Source organism: Lycorma delicatula, chromosome 1 (assembly GCF_047948215.1).
Source record: "Lycorma delicatula isolate Av1 chromosome 1, ASM4794821v1, whole genome shotgun sequence".
In the NCBI taxonomy this organism is placed as follows: Eukaryota; Metazoa; Arthropoda; class Insecta; order Hemiptera; family Fulgoridae; genus Lycorma; species Lycorma delicatula.
Genome location: NC_134455.1, coordinates 325,418,205 through 325,436,306, shown reverse-complemented (window position 1 = coordinate 325,436,306; position 18,102 = coordinate 325,418,205). Strand labels below are relative to the sequence as shown.

Genomic DNA, 18,102 nt, shown 5'->3' with positions numbered 1-18,102 from the left:
TAACCACCCAACCCCCTAAATAAATTTAAAAAGAAACTGAAATATTGAAATATGTGAACTTTTCTTTTCACAAATGTGCTTGATCTTAAAAAAAAATTAAAAATCATATAGGAGGTGAAGAGGTCCATACATTCTGCTCCCAAAAGGAATCATGGTATTTGGGACCCTCATTTAACAAAAGTTTAAATGTAATATTGGCAGCATTATTCTAAAAACACGTTGTTTCTTCTAAAGATCTAAAAAACACATACTTCTCTTCAAGAGGTTCAGTCCTCCTTGCTCTTCAAAGGCTTTAGGGTAGTTTTTGTTTAAAACTGGGAGATCGGTTTATTCAAATCCTTTTCTTCAATGAGTCATGATTCTTGCTGACCTCTAAAAAAAAGTGTGGTACTTAATCTTTGAACTATGTTGTCTATTCAGGTAAATTACGGGTATTTTATTAGTTTTGAACATTTTTGGGGTAATGATATTTACCCTTTGAATGAATGAGATAGAGGTATATAAGCACCTCCAATATAAAACTAAGTACTCCTGTTAGCGTAAAATAAAGTAAAGAAAGTAGTGATTTCTGTTGATAATGAAATACTACACTGGTTATAAAATCTGTCCACGATAATGAAAATAATTGGATGTGTAGGATTTTGAATCAAGGCGCCTCAAATCGTAAACAACAAATTTAAGTCTTAAAATGAATTTAGTCTTAAAAAAATGTTTTCTGTTTTTTCTTTACTAATAAATGAAAAGCTATCGATATAAAGGTATTGCAATTTTTTAAGCTATTTTTAGAATCGTATTTTCTTGTAATACGGTAAAAACACATCTCAAAGTTCAAGCAAGTAATTATTCATTAAAACCTTTGCACTGCTTTTCAAGTTAAAGTATCTAGGTTCTTTGTTTAAACTGATGACGATCTCTTTCGAAGAGATCGAACTTTTATATACTTTTATATAAAAGTATATTATTTTGTCAGTCAACTTATTCATGCACAGTGTAAACAAACCGTTATTTAGTTGAATGGAAACGACATTTAGAAGGCTTTGAGAAAGATAAGAGATTACAAAATGCAATGTTTATGGTTATCGTGCGCTGTGTAATAAGAAATAAATGACATGTTTAATTAATGTTTTCAGTTAAACTAATTAAAGATGGATTTTTTAAATTACGTTTTTGCAGCCGTTACTGTTGCTCTTAATTTTGTTATTCCGGTAAGTTTGCATGTGAGCAAAATTTTGTTTGCAAAAAGCAAATTTTTATGAATAATGATTTAGTCAAAGAGTGGCTATGATCCTCGCTTACATATTTATCGTCAGTTTATGTGGTGTTCTTTTGCATACGTTTTTAAGTGGAAGTAATTAACCCAGATATAAATAATTTAGTTATGATGTAGGTTTATGCAGAAACCTCATCAAATTAAAAAAAAGATTGTTGTCGTATGTTATCTGCAAGATTTAATGCTCGTTATTAATTAATGGATAACTGTTTTTCAAGGTGTAGTATTTATTTATTTTGAGTGTAAACTCTAATTATGATATTTTAATATCCCTTGATAACTGATTGATACGGACTGTTACTCATATGTTTATGGAACAATACAGGAATTGCCCCCAAAACAATTCAGCCATGAGGTTTATTGTTCCCTCAAAGAAACAAAGTTTTCAAACTTTGATCTCTAATGAATAACTGCAGCTACGCATTTAACTATTTAAATTTGAAAATTAATACAAATATGCATAATTAACCTTAAAAGTCGTTTTCAGTAGATTTAGAATCGTCCGTCAGAGGTAGTGTGTCTAGCTGCTGCCAGTATTCAAAATCATAAACCTGACCTGTTGATTTAACAAGGGATGGATTCCTGATTTATAATCTGGATTGAATCTACAAAATATGAATTCAGCCAGGTGGCCAAGTAAATTGTGCTCTTGGTTATTGTAACTGGGCACGTTTGTACAAACTTCACACCACATTCTTTTCATCATTTGTGTATGAGCCCCAATGTCTGGATCAACAAAATTTACCAAGTAGTTAACTGTTAGATGATTGTAACTTTCGAACCACAAACAATTACAAGAACTAGTCACTAATGACAGTAGTACCAAGCAAAGTGTGCTGTTTAATTACTGACAGTAAAGTTCCATTCCATTTGTTGGTTCTGGGACAAAGAAATACTTTCTATTGCTATGTCCAATACCTCCGAAAATCTAGTTCCCATGTTAGTTTGTTTACCATTGTAATATTTCCTATGCACAATTTTTGCTTTGTCTATTTCTACAATTTTATTACTACTACGCCACCAATTGCTGTTGACTACTATAATACAGTGCATACACAAACTTCATGGTATGAACTCCAGTCCACACACATGTACAAGATATGCCTATCTCGTTGCACAAAAAATCTTGATGTGGTAGTTTTATTGTAATCCTATACAGAAAAAACAACAAACATGTGTTATAACATAGTTAAACTTTAATTGAAAATTTTATTTTTTTTTAATTTGTCAGATTGTTTTGTTACACTTTTTTTGGTGAGAATCAACTTTATTAATTCTTTTGTAGTAACAATACACTTCCTTTCATCATAATGTTATTTGATTTCCGCAATCTGGACATTTTGTAGACTTTGGTAATACATTATGGTCATACAGAAAACCTATTCAAGGATTCACTATTCCAGTAAAACAGTAAACTGTGGTAAAATGTAAGCTCACATCTATTGCACAGAAAAGCATAATCATATGAACATGACAAAGCCATAATTATAACTGAATTATACAGTCCTTCAACGTTGATCTTCAGATTGTAATAAGCGAGTTTGTACCTGATAGCAACATTCTATTTAACCCAGTGCCTTTCTGATTCTAAAGATCTTATTGTTAGCAAACTGTTTCATAGAACATTTCTTAATAAAAAAGAAATAAGAGGCAGGGAGAATAGTAAATAATGCTACATCATTGTGATGATTGAAGTACATTATCTACTTAGCCCAGGCATAACTGGATCTGCAGTAAACTCACAGTGTACAATTGTCTTTGGAATGAATGGTCCAACTCCACTAATCAAGAATACTTAGGTACTTTTCATTCTTATCTCCCTCAGTTTATGATCAAGTATTGTAGATTGAAAGTAACTAAGTACTGTTGATTTAAATACTGGAGTATTTAGAGCAGTTATTACCACAACTACTATGCTTATTGTTGCTTCATCTAGCAGGTGTTCTTATTGTGATTGAAATTAGTTTAAAAACAGCTTATGAGTTTGATAACAAAATACTTAGAATTTTAGTTATAATAATCTTTATTCCAAAAAATAAACAGATTACAAGTGAAAATAAAATTATTTACATTGTACATTCTTAATAAATAAGCTTAGTAGACATACAACCAAACAATATAAAATGGAAGGAAAATAATAAAAGTAAAAATTTATTACATAATCTTGTGGAACTAGGTACCCCCTACAGTAATAATTGTATTGAAGGTTACCACCATCCATTATTTTTCAATGCGTGAAATAATAGACTAATCATTTATTGAATAATGGTCAAGAGTAGATTTCAAAATGAATTACTTGATAGCAAGTCATACATTACTAAAATTTCAGCTACTGACAAGATTATATAAACATACAGATTAAATAATTCAGAACTGTAAATACAATACAAGAATAGAGTGATAAAATTTAAAATGGAATTAATCCTAGATAAAATTGAAAGAAAAATAATGATAACAGAAATAAAGATAATAAAAATGTGAAACTTTTAGTCATCAATTCCACCCAGAATCACAGGCCAGTCAATTAAAAAAAAATCTAGTAAATCAATAGTGAAAACCCTTTAGAATCTTCTATGAATTAAAATTCCCTTGGTAAGCAATTAAATGTTTTTTGATCTAAGTATGAATAAAAACGTTAAAATAACTAAACTGTTGGCCTAGGAGGAATTATCCACTTGCTGCAAAGGCCTTATAATCAAAGTACCAAGGATCCTATTCTGTTTACAGCCTTTTGCAATATGTCATTAGGATTCTATAGAAATGCATATAACGCAGTGGCAAGATCTTAAGACCTCTGAATATTGGGAACGATTCATGTCGTCTACTTTTACCCAATATTATACATATACACACTTTTGAGCAATATGAGCAGATCTAAAATATTGTAGTAGGCTCCACCTCAGAATATTACTCCACATTTTAAACTTGACTCTATCAAAAGCATAATACAGTGATTTCAGAACTCTAACAGGGCAATATATTTTTAAATAATAGAATTTATTTATAAAAACATGAAATTGCTTTTTGAGAATAATAGTATGGACATTCCAGGATAGTCTACTGTCCAAAGTAATGCCAGGTATTTCACAGATGTAGCATGTGAAATGTCCTCTCATGAACTACCAGTATTCACATTATATCCTGAGTCATATTTAATACTTTCATCATTTTCTGTCATACTTTGCAAACTGATGTTCATGTTGTCTTATTTACAAATAATTTTATTAACGATAAATAATAATTATATTTACAATAATAATTTTATTTACAATTTATTCTCAAAAAATCATTATTTGTTCGTCAATATTGATTTTTTTTCACATTTTCATGTATAATACATTTGTTCCATTGCTTTTTCCAATCTTCGAAGCACTGCTGGAACTCGATTTCTGGTATGGCGTTTAGCTCCTTCAGCAATTCTGTCTTAATCTCTTTAATGTTGACAAAATGTGTTTCATTGTTCTTTTCAGCTTGGGGAGTAGATAGAAAAAGACCATATCTGGTGAATACAGAGGCAGAGTAATCATAACTCAGCCTGGTGTTGTTTTTGGCCAGAAATTCACAAACAAGCAGTGAAGTGTGAGTAGGTGCATTATCGTGGTGCAGTTACTATGAATAATTTCACCACAAATCTGGGCATTTTCTTTGGATTGCTTGATGCAAACAGCATAGAACTTCCAGGTAGTAATCCTTATTGACTCTGTGATTTTGCTATTGTGTCCATCATCATTTTCATCACATTTTCGACATTGTCATCGAATGTTGATATGCTAGGACATCCAGGCCGCTCATCATCTTCAATGCTTTTACGGGCCTCTTGGGATTGTTTGTACCACTTATAAATGCTTTTGATTTATTCATAGAAGAATTGCCAAAAGCAACATTCAGTATTTCCAGAGCAATGCTGCACGTTATTTCAAAATGAAAATTCTTTGTTCAGTTTTTTCACAAGTTAAAAATCGCTGACTATACCAAAACATGTGTAATCTTTTTGACAGCTAACAATAAACTAAGCATCCAGTATGGCTACCAACGTAAACATATGTTAGGGACTAGTGTACCAAAATAGCAAAAAAAAATTGACAAATTTGACTTATACAGCCTGGGAAATTAAAAAATTCCACATATTTTTTTATTAAACCTCGTATAGCCTGTAAATGGAAGATATGCTTCATTGTTAGTGAACATAACTGCTCTTTCATCATTATTCATGCAGTGATGTTACTCAGTGTTGCTCTGCCTTAATGATAACCGAGATTAAGCAAATTCAAGTAGCATTTCATAACAACTCAGAATTAAAATGAAATGAGCCCAGTGTCAAACTTTGTGATGTGACAGAAAATTGCTATATTTTAAGTATATTATTAACTAGAAGTACATGGTTTTACATGGATGGTGGTCATCTATTACCATTAATCATAGAAACAGTTAATATTGTTTCCAGAAAAAAAAAATTATTGGATCAAATAGTCACAAAATATAACTTTTATTATGCGTTAGAGAGATCACTTGAAAACTGCTAGATAAGGGATTGCCCTCCCATGAACATTTGATATTGATAAAATTTATTTTAATAATGGCATTTAACTTCCTGTACAAAATTGATTAAAACTGATGTGTTTTCTGATTTGGGATTTGGATCATTCCATATCTAATCACCCAATCTAAAATTAAATGGTTGCATGACCATTTTTGATTTTTATATATCTTTTTTGTATAATCATTCTCTCAGATTTCAAGAATTCAAAACCAGTTTTTTTTTAATCATTAAGAAATCTTTGTATGCGCTAGGTTAAATTTTACTATCCCTCAATTTTTGGGACATGCCAATTGTATTTTCCAGCATTTGTAGTTTTTTCAATATTTCAAAAACTAATTGACTGCGAGACTTGAAAGAAAAACCATTTTTTTTCTACACAGAATTACTATATATTACGTTATTTACATCGTTTTCCTATCTTGTATATTTATGCTCTAAAATCAGCTCAGAATCGGAGCATGTAGAATGCAGAAATTTCAATTTTTGGAAAGGAATTTCACTGCAAAGGAAAGGATCAGTTCTAAAATTTATTTTCCTTCTTACGTAGTTCTACAGAGTCTACTTATGAAGTTTGAATTCTGATGACCCCTTCCTTTGTTTTTCATAAAAGATCAAAAGTGCAGGATTTTTCAAAATCCTGCATTTGATATACATACACGTGATACTTGATGACTTATATCTCAAATGGTGAAGGTAATAAAAATTTAGTAATTTTAAATTTAGTTTTAGTTTGGTTTGAAGCCCCATTGGAGTGGAATAAGCAGTAAAAATAACAACATTGGTATTCAGCCGAGAAATGTGTCAAGATTATTTGGAATTCATGTTTTTATTGCCATGTACCAATATTTATTAAATTTTTTTTTCTTTTTTTTAACCTCTGGGATTATCATTCAGGTATTGCTTCAGAGGATGAAATGGATGACAATTTTTGACAAGTGTGTGAAAAATGCCATGCCTGACCGGGATTTGAACCTGGGACCTCCAGATGAAAGGCCGAGATGCTACCACTTTCACCACGAAGGCTGGCAATATTTATCAAATTGTACCAACTTAACTTTATTCTTGGCTTAACAAAAATATAATTCTTGGAATTTTAATTGTTTGTAAGTACAAGATCTGGTTCTTAAAAGAAGAAATTATATTTAACGGTTTACAATTTTTAGGAATATTGTAACCAGAGTATCTTATCTGTCTGTGTGGACAAAATGGTCCAAACTCCCAGTAAAATAAAATTCTGCTGATCCTCAAAGAAACATGATAACTAGCAAAAAAAAAAAAACTCTTTGAGAGCTTTTACATTTTGAATTAAAAGGATCTAAAACGAATGGATCCAATATTGCAATAACTTTTTTTTAATTGAAGGTATTGTGGGATATGAACAATATGGAAGAAGAAGACACATAAACCTTTTTTTTCTTCTATATAATTGTTGATTTTTTTTAGGTAGAACAAAATTTGAAAAAAACCAGTTGATGGTTACTGCAATAATTTAAGTTTTGTTAATCGAGATGGGTTGGAACTCATTAAAATCAAGAAGGCTTGATCTTATGGACATTTTTTGTGTCAAAAGTGCAGCAAATTTTAAAAAATAATGGTTAGAATAAAATATTTCAATTTTCATTATTTGATGAGTGTTAGAATTCTGTACACCTTTTTAAGGCCCAAGAAGTAGAACTTCTTGGATATCATTGTGTTTTTACTTCCTTGTACAATGTAAAGGATGTATTGTAATTGTGAAAAATTTCGTTTTCCAGATTTCAACGAAAATATTCATTTTGACTAGTTTTGGCATGACATCTTTATATACATATGTATATATGAGGTTTGTTCAAAAAATACGTAGACCAACGTCTTAAGACAAAATGTACTTTATTTAGAAGTTACTTGTCTGGATCCCCTTCAAAGTACTCTCCTCCCTGATGCACACACTTATTCCAACGGTGTTTCCACTTTTGGAAACAGTCCTGCAATGCTTCTTTTGTGATGTTATTCAGTTCCTTCATCGCATTTGCCTCAATCTCAGGAATCGTCTCAAATTTTCTTCCTTTCAAAGGTTTTTTGAGTTTGGGGAACTAGAAGAAGTCACAAGGAGCGAGGTCAGGTGAGTAGAGTGGGTGGAGAAGAGCAGTGATTGAGTGTTTGGCCAAAAATTCATGAGTTCTGTGGTCTGAATGGGCTGGAGCATTGTCGTGATGAAAAACCCAGTAGTGCATCTTCAATTTTTTGGTCAAAATTTTGTAACTTGATCCAACTGATATATCACACTTCAGCAAGCTCTCTGATAGTCGGACATCCATTTGCCCGAACCAAGGTGTTGATTTTGTCTATGTGGAAGGACGTCCAGGATGCTCATCGTCTTCAATCAACTGACGACCATCTTCAAAACATCCATACCACTTAAAACATGTCGCATGCTTCATAGCAACATCGCTGTAAGCTGTCTTGAGCATATCAAAAGTTTCACTCACAGATTTTCCGAGTTTAAAAAAATTCACAGTAACTCTTTGCTCGTTCAAGTCACTTGTCCTAAAATCCTAAACGAAAAAGCACTTCACAAACAACCGGATAGCTAAGCAACCAATAATGATATTTGCAATCGAAAAACTGTGTTGTAATCATCTGAACTGTACGAACATGGCGACACCAAACGGATTTGAATGGAACCAATTGGACCCAAGCAATTCAAACAGTCTATGTATTTCTTGAATAGACCTCGTATGTATCTCGTATAACTCAAAAAATATTAGTTGTAGGGTGTTGAAATTTTGGATTTAGGATGTTGTAACATCTAGTAGTTATACAGCTCCCCTTTTGACTGTAATCGACTGAACCAAAAAAGCACAAAATCGAAAAAAATTTGGATTTTAGACTTTTTCTTAACTGCAGTATTAAGCTCTCATTGAGCTTTTGAACGATATATCATAAACAGTACTTATTTTCATTGGTTCCAGAGGTATAGCCAAATGAAATTTTAATTTATGAAATAATCTGGATCTTAGAAAGGGAAGGCTTATTGGTTTGAATCAGACTTTAATTCCCCTTTTTTTAACCCTTTTTTTTTAATTTAAATATATTGATTTATTAATAAAAAAAAAAAAAAAAAAAAAACTAATAGACACATTAATAAAAAAAACAGACTAATAGACGTCTACACAAGTTGACAAAAAAAAATGTTAATGTTTCTCTAAGTGTGATATCATTTCTTGAATTGCTTTTTTGCGTACATTATAGATCTGTAAATACAATTTTTGTATCATGTTAGATAAAGTTTAGTTTTAGATAAATTAGGCTTCAAAAAAAATTAAGGGAAAATATAGTTAAAATTTGTAAAATTTATAATTTTGCAGGGCCATACTTGTGTTAGAATGATTTCACTGATACTTTTCTTTTATAAATAGCCTCAGGCACATCCCAAATTAATGTCCAACAGTTATCAGCTAGCATGTTATTATTCCATTTCCTTTTATAGTGGCTTTCCATCACCGAAATGTGTTGGTGGAAACGTTCACCGTATTCGTCACTTATATCTCCGAAGTTGTCCAAGAAAAATCCAGATGTGAGTGGAGGAAATGTATTTTCAAGGACATATTAAATCCCATAGCTCTGTGTGAAGTAAGAAGGTGATTAACAATATTGTGGTAATTGTCAGATTTTTGTTTGCCGAGAAAGCTTTTGCCAACTTCTTTAAATGAAGCCCAAGCTTTACTTTCTACATTATTTAACATAGAGTTAAATATATAATCTTTCCAACCAACTCATATTTGAAGACTAACAAATATTCCTTCTTTAATTTTTTCTTCACTTACATTCGGAAATTTCTGCCTGATGTACAAAAATCCAGGACTATCCTTCTTCATTGCTTTTACAAAATTTTTCATTAGACTAGCTTGATATGGAGAGGGGTAAAAATATTTTTTTTTTTGGGTTCAACTAAAGGCTCATGAATAATATTTTCCCCATTTGGAGTTGTCTCATTTCTTCCACTCTTTGGTAACGTAATGATTATCCTTAGCTCGGCTGTCTCATTCACAAAGAAAACACATGTATTTAGTATAGCCTAACTGCTAGCCTAACAAAATAGTTATAACTTTCAAATCACCACATATGATTCAGCTGTTTTTTATAATTTAATTTTTTCAAAAATGTCTTTCATCACATCGTATGTCTCTTTCAAATTAATACCATAAGCGATTGGTATCAAAGGATATTTGTTACTGTTGTGTAGTAGAGCCACTTTTAAACTACACTTGGACGAATCTATGAATATGCACTAGTCCTCAGGTTTATGAACTTGTCCAAAGTGCAAATAAGCTCATCAATATTTATACAATAAACCAAATTATTTTCAAAAGTAAAGTACTGAGAAAGTTTTTTTTGATGGTTTTGAAAGCCTGACATTTTTGAATTTTATTAAGTAACTTCCAACCGTGCAGTTTTGACCTAACAGTTCAGCCTGATTTTTTTGATAAATTTAAATGCCTAAACAAGTTATTTTATTCCCCATGTGATCATATGGCTTATTGGAAAATAATTCTTCATCACTGCTTTCAAAACATACATTTACTGGTGGCTCAGGAACTGGAATAATTTCACTGTGAGGTACAGGCCTGATTGCCCAATGATTTATATTTTACAGTATGTTTAGATTTTTTAGAAATTCCAGACACATTTGTTAAACAAAAGTAACAATCGGTTACATAATCCTTTCATTTGCGCTAAACCATAGGTACACCAAATGGCAAAGCCTTCTGTGTACCTTTCAGCCATCCTCTTAAATATACAGGACAATTAGTGCATACTATATGAGGAGCCCACATCTTATCCTGATCACCAATTTTACACTGAAAATACAAATGATATGTTTTTTTAATTAAAGGTGTAATGTTTTTTTAATTTGATTTTACAGTAAACTCACCACATACTAAACAAAAGGCATCCACATCATTTACACAATTTTGAGGCATTATGACAGTGCACTGTTAACAAACTTAGGAGAGCAATAAGACTGAACAAAATTAATTCATTCCAAAATTCAGTGCTTAATACAAACAACACAGCTGTGATTTCAGCTACATGTTTTGACCTGTACAGACATGATTAATTTTGTCCATGAAGGCTCACTCTTCAGTCTTAGATATGATGTCATAATATGTGACTATGATATGATTTAATTGTTTGTCCAGTATTGTTTATTTATAGCTTACAAATTATGTTAACAAAGTTAAACAATAAAAAATGAGCTAACAAAATATAATATAGGAGCTTTAAATGATAACTATTCATTGAAAAAAAAATCCTTTAATTAAAATTTAAAAGTTTTTCAAAAATGGTGGGTGACAGAAAGATTCTGAGTTCATATTAGTTTTTAGCATAAAAAAACAGATTAAAATCATTTGTCACATGTTAGGAGACAGAAATTATTTTTTATCAGTGATTATTAACCTCTGATTGTAAACAAATTTTGTGATAAATAATCAGTAATAATAAAAAAATGAAAAAGTATTAGAAGTTATTAATGAAATAAAATTGTTTGTACTTTTCATTTTAATAAAAATGTGTATATGTAATTTGATAGGCGTACAAGGAAGTGATGGGGGCCCACATCATATTTTTTCTTTTTGGTCTATTGTTTACTGTTCTTTGTACAATATGATGGGATTTCAAAGTTGTAAAGTTTTTAGTAAGAGTTGTTTTAGAAGTTTTTGAAATACATTTTCTCTGAATTAAAATAATTATTTTTCCATTTTCAAGATGGATAGATAAAGCAAAATGAACTTTTGTTGATTCTGCTTTTTATTCTATTATTGATTTAATTCTGTAATTAAATTGTTATATTTTTTCTAGAATGCTCCAGAAACATTCCAAATATATTTCATAAGCAATTGGTACTAATAACATTTCAAGAACAACATTTTAGTTTTGATATATTAGGGTAACATCGAACTTAAGTTCATGTGCCTAATCATCAAAATTAATCTTTTTAACTTTTTAAGTATTGCATCTGATTACCATTACTTCTGATTAGTAATACACATTTTTCAGTCATTTTTGTTCAGATTAAAAAATATTGCATGACCTAGCAAATAACTGATTCCTTTGGGCTGTTAAATTTTGTGAATATATCTCATTTATCAGAATTTTCAGTTAATAGATTTCTGAATCTGTAGTTCCCTATAATTGCAATCATATTGATTAGAACTCGCAAACAAAACTGTAATCTACAGTGAAATAAAAATAAGTAAATTACAAGAAATAGATAAAATGACTTAAGATAGTTAAAATAACAAGATATCCTAATTTTGTCAGTTTGTTTCTAGTTCAGATATGTTCATCATAAGGAACCCCACTTGAGTTAACAAATACATTAGTGTCCTGCACAGATAATATCATCATGGATATTAATCCTTCACATTCTTATTTGAATATGTTAAATACCTGTCTTTTACTAGTAATTTATCTTAAATATTAGTGCTGCAGTAGAAAAATAAATAATACGAGACGTGACACTTAGAAGAGAAAATTATAACTGGTTTTAATGAATGGATTGAAAAATAAGTTTATTTCACTTGATAATAACAGATTATGAAATCATTTTTATGACATGTTTAATAAACACTTCAATATTCACTGTCCACTCATTAAAATTTAAAAAAAAAATCAGCAAAAAGAAAATTGTTACAAACTACCCTTGCAATTCAGTGTTTGTTCAGCTCATTTAAAATTTATTTATTACACTTTGGATTCTGCATAAATAACCTATTTCTCTTAAGAAGTATGTTTTTGTAATATTGTTCAAGTTGTTTTAAAAATACAATTTCTAAATTTTTTTTTGTGATATTTAAGTATTCAAGTTGGTGATATTTATTGATAGTGAAGAAATGATCTATATTTTAACAAATTGATTGAACTGATCATTGAAGGAATCAGATTATTTTTTTAACATGCTTCTTGGTTGTCAACTTTTTTATGGTGTTTCTAGAGGTATGAATTTTTCTTTGTTTTAAATTATTTTTTCTTCTTTTTTATATATCTAACTGGAATTTGGATTTAATAGAGCATTAAAAAATTTGAATGGTAGAAAGGCTCCTGAGATAGACAGGATACCCGCAGAATTACTGCATAATGCAGGTGAGGAAGCGATAAATATATTATACAAACTGGTGTGTAATATTTACAAAAAAGGGGAAGTTCTGTCAAATTTCAAAAAGATTGTTATAGTCATGATAACAAAGAAAGCAGGAGCAGATAAATGTGAAGAATACAGAACAATTAGCTTAACTACTCGTGCATCAAAAATCTTAACTGGAATTCTGAAGAGAAAAATTGAGAGGAGAGTGGAAGAAGTGTTAGGAGAAGACCAGTTTGGTTTCAGGATAAGTATAGGGACAAGGGAAGTAATTTTTGCATTCAGATTAATAGTAGAAGGAAGATTAAAGAAAAACAAACCAACAAAGTTGGCTGGCATTTATTGACCTAGAAAAGGCATTCAATAATGTAGACTGGAATAAAAGGTTCAGCATTTTAAAAAAATTGGGTTCAAATACAGAGATAGAAGAACAATTGCTAACATTTACAGGAACCAAACAGCAACACTAATATTTGAAGAACATAATTGAAAAATTCCGTAATAAAAAAGGGAGTCTGACAAGGATGTTCCCTATTCCCATTACGTTTTATTCTTTACATAAAACTAGCAGTTAATGGTGTTAAAGAACAGTTTAGATCTGGAGTAACAGTACAAGGTGAAAAGATAAAGATGCTATGATTTGCTGAAGATGTAGTAATTGTAGCTGAGGGTAAAAAAGATTTAGAAGAAACAATGAATGGCATGGATGAAGTTCTATGCAAGAACTACCACATGGAAATAAAAAATGAAACGAAAGTAATGAAATGTAGATTGACTATTGAATATAAAAATGGGAAGAGAAAAGATTGTTGGTAGAAGAATTTTGTTATTTGGGAAGTAGAATTACTAACGATGGACAAAGCAGGAGCGATATAAAATGCCGACCAGCACAGGTGAAATGAGCCTTCAGTCAGAAATATAATTTGTTTACCTCAAAAATTAATTTAAACGTCAGGAAAAGATTTTTGAAGGTATATGTTTGGAGCGTAGCTTTATATGGAAGTGAAACTTGAATGATCGAAGTACCTCAGAAGAAAAGATTAGAAGCTTTTGAAATGTGATGCTATAGGAGTATGTTAAAAGTCAGATGGGCGGATAAAGTGACAAATGAAGAGGTGTTTTGGCAAATTGATGAAAAAAAAAGCATTTGGGAAAATATAGTTAAAAGAGGAAACAAACTTGTAAGCCACATATTAAGGCATCCTGGAGTAGTTGCTTTAATATTGGAGGGACAGGTAGATGGGAAAAATTGTGCAGGCAGGCAACATTTGGAATATGCAAAACAAATTGTTAGAGATATAGGATGTAGGGAGTATACCAAAATGAAACAACTGGCACTAGATAGGAATCTTGGAGAGTAGCATCAAACCATTCAAATAACTTAAAACAAAAAAAAAAAACTGGGATTGTTTTACTTTGATGTTCACAATCATATTCTATCATTTTTTTGGAGGTTAATATAACTTTTTCAGGATTAGTTTCTGTAAACAAATTTAAAGTGTTTCTATTGTTTCACATTCTTGCTATGCAGTTTTTTTTTTACCTAAACATAAATAATAAAAAATATAATGTTTACAGTAATTATAAGCATTCTAGTAGTTCACAATAATAATTTATCATAATTTACGTTTAGTAAACAGTTATAGGTATCAGAATATAAATATTGTTACTCAAGTCTATTGTGTAATCAGTACAACAGTCACCTTATGACTCTGCGAGGGGGCATGTTCAGATCAGTGTTCGATTTAACAAACATTATTCTAGTTGTTTCTAAAGCAGTTTTGCCATGGAGCACTATCAAGCAAATATATTCTTATACAGAGCGTTCAGAAAGTGATGTAACCTTATGGGAAAATGAGTAAGTTACAATAGTGTTGAAAGTGGCCTCCAGTATGCAATTCACATAATTAAATACAACATTGCATGCTCTTAAAAACATATTGTAACATTTGTTTAGGAATTGCAGCAAGACATTTTTGTAAGCAACATTTTTAAAGTATCTCCGCAAGAAAAATTCAGGAGGAGATAAATCAGGAGACCGAGGGGGTCACAGCCCGTTAGAAAACACTGATCCCAGAAAGTCATAGGGTTATTGGCTGTATGAGCCGTAGCATTGTCCTGTTGAAACCACGTGTACTGTAGCTAGGTGCAGGTATAGTGTATAAAAATTGTTGTACAATCTGTATGCACACTGTTCACTGTGCCTTGAAAGAATGTTATGAAGATTTGCTTACATGACATTGCACACCAAACACCCATATTTTGTCCATGCAGGTGAGACTTGTGGAGCTGATGTGATTTTCTGTACACTAAATGTATGAATTCTGTGTATTCATGTATCCATCAAGGTGGAACCATGCCTTGTCAGACCAAAACCAGTCATGGAGTTCTTCCCCATCTGGCATTACAGATGACATGAACCACTGACAGAAAGCTACACATTTTCCAGTGTCTGCAAGTAACAACTCATGAAAACATGAATTCTGTACAGACACATCTTTAAAAAATTGCACATTGCCATGTGGGCATTACCAACAGAGAGACCAGACTGGCTGGATAGACATCACACAGGCTTCTTCTTGGGACTAACAGAATATGCAGCTTGCACGTTGACTTTTCTGGTTAGCACTTTTGGTTGACTCCTTTAGGCTGCATCTGCCACAATCCCTGTCGCTTGGAACTTGTAATACAGCTGCTTGATGGAGGCAGGACCTGTTTGGTGCATCCACACCATACTTTTCTGTGACAGCATTCCTGGTCTGGGCATAACTGGCACATCTAATGTATTGGTAGACAGTGAATATTCTGTGCTGAATTGTGTAACCCATTTTTCCTCAATTTTCTTTTATTAAACTTGCAACAAAAGAAGGAATCATTCCTTCATAAGGTTGCATATGTTTTGAACACTCTGTATAACTGTCAACCAAGATCCTATCAGTCTTAATACAAATAAATCATTTTTCAAGACAGGTTTTCTGTACCTTGTTAATTAAAATTGTGAAAGTATATACATACCATAATGTATAACAGTATTGTCACTACAAATATATTAGTCTAAACTAAATTTCTTCCTTTTAATAATAGCTGAAGTAACATTTTTTTTCCTTTTCTAGTGACGTTCATATTGTAATGCTATCTGATAAAAAACTTAAATAATACTGTCTTCTCTAATTTTATTTGTAATCTTTCTACAAAGGTGTCGAACATTGAAACTATATTATTACAGAAAGAACTGGTGAAAAACAAGGTATATCTTGTGCTAAATTTACTGTTATTCATGCAGTTTTCTCCAAATGAATTGAAACTGAAAAATATAAAAAATAATGAGATCTAATATAATATAAAACTGTGGTGTAGAGCTTTTACATCTGGTATTACATAAGATGTAACTTAAAAGACAAGCTATTATTTTACACCTTTTTTCATATATAAATAATGCAGTATCTTATTATTTTAAAAAAAAATATTAAATAAAAAATGCAGTATACATCAATAAATTTATTTATCATAATTTTATAGCTGTAAAGCAATATAATCTTGTAATAACTTAATTTAGAATTTATTGTATTTTACTTATACTTTACAAACTGTAAAGAACATTTTATTATTGTTTGTTATAATGAAACTTGTTCTTGGTGTTTACTTTTACAGGTTTCTGCAAAGTATTGTACATTTGATGCAGATGGAGAGTTAAGGTATTACATGTGAGTAATTTAATATTTGTGTATTTATGAATTGAACTGTTTTCAAGATTCAGTATTTCTTTTTTGTGTTAGTTTTAAGATGCATCTACTGTTGAGTTTATTAGTGATTATATTGGGATTTATTCATTATAAATTTTCCAGGTCTTAGCTGTGAATCAAGTTTGGGATTTTCAGCATATCAGTCAACATTCCACTGCCTTCGTGACAGAAGTAGTTAAAATAAAATCTTGGACAATGATGATTTTTAATATCATTCAAGCATTTTTCTAAAACATTTTCCCTTTTTTTAAAGTAGGGGTTTTAAATCTTTCAGTTTTTGCTTTATACAGATTGTGTGTTACGAGACACTTAAGACATCTGCCTTACAGACTAACCGTGTTATTTCAAAAAGACTGCTTAATAAAAAAAGTTGCTTGTAAAAAAAATATTATAAATATGTACTCCAAATACTGTATGTTTCAAAATGAAAATCAGGGTTTTAAAGCTATGTAATATTTCTCAAGTTTCACATACATATATAAATTATACATGAGATGAAAGAGCATCTCAAACAGTTTTTCTTGTAAGTGTTCAATGTAAGCACCGTTTGTTACACAGTACACCTCCAGCCGATAGGAAAATTATCCCATACTTTAATCAGCATATCTGGAGTAATTGATCCGACAGCTGCTTCAATCTTGTCTCAAGTCAAATAGGTCAGCTGATAACAGTGGCACATACATTTGATCTTTTATAAACCCCCAAAGAAAAAAATTGCACGGGGTCAGATCAGGTGAATGTGAAGGCAATGGCAAACAAGCCCTGTCATCTGGTCCCTGGCGACCAGTCCAGCGGTTGCGGAGAATTTCGTTCAACTAGTCACATATACCGTTATGCCAATTAGGAGGTGCACCACCTTGTTGCCAAATAAAGTTATGTGGTTCGTATTGCAGTAGAGGAAAGTGGCATAATTGTAGCATATCAAAGTAGTTCATTCCAGACACACTTGCTTCTGCAAAAAAGAACAGCTTGTAAACTTACTGTCAGGATATGGCACGAAAAACATTCAGTTTTGAGGAGTCTCGTTCACACTGCAATATTTCATAAGGATTTTCTGATTCCTAGGTATGCAAATTATGATTGTTGACTTTTCCATTAACATTTGTCACTGAATACAACATGATATTATTATCATGGTGCACCATTTCATATGTGAAGCTATCACGCATACCATAATATGTAGGCTTTAGACCTGGCACACAGCTAACATTGTTTGAGTTGCTCTTTCATTTCATGTATAATTAATTAATGTATGTGAAACATGAGAAATATTATATAACTTGAAAACCCCAGTATTCATTTTGAAACACATGGTATAATAATTTAAAGAAATAAATTGATGTTTATTTAAACAAATGCAATTGCAAATTAAGCTGTATTCATTTTTTTTAAAGGTAGTAAATGATTGACTTTCTTTGAGTAA

The 18,102-nt window shown here is 31.0% G+C and overlaps 1 protein-coding gene across 1 annotated transcript in view; it reads left to right on the top strand.

The window, feature by feature from the left end:
• The first annotated feature begins 1,055 nt into the window (after positions 1 to 1,055).
• Positions 1,056 to 18,102, top strand: part of LOC142334217 (uncharacterized) — a 37,022-nt gene continuing 19,975 nt past the window's right edge. The window contains exons 1-2 of the mRNA XM_075382064.1: positions 1,056 to 1,205; positions 16,588 to 16,640. Of these exons, the coding sequence (XP_075238179.1) occupies positions 1,146 to 1,205; positions 16,588 to 16,640 (113 nt within the window). The 5' untranslated portion in view covers positions 1,056 to 1,145. The remainder of the gene's footprint in view (positions 1,206 to 16,587; positions 16,641 to 18,102) is intronic.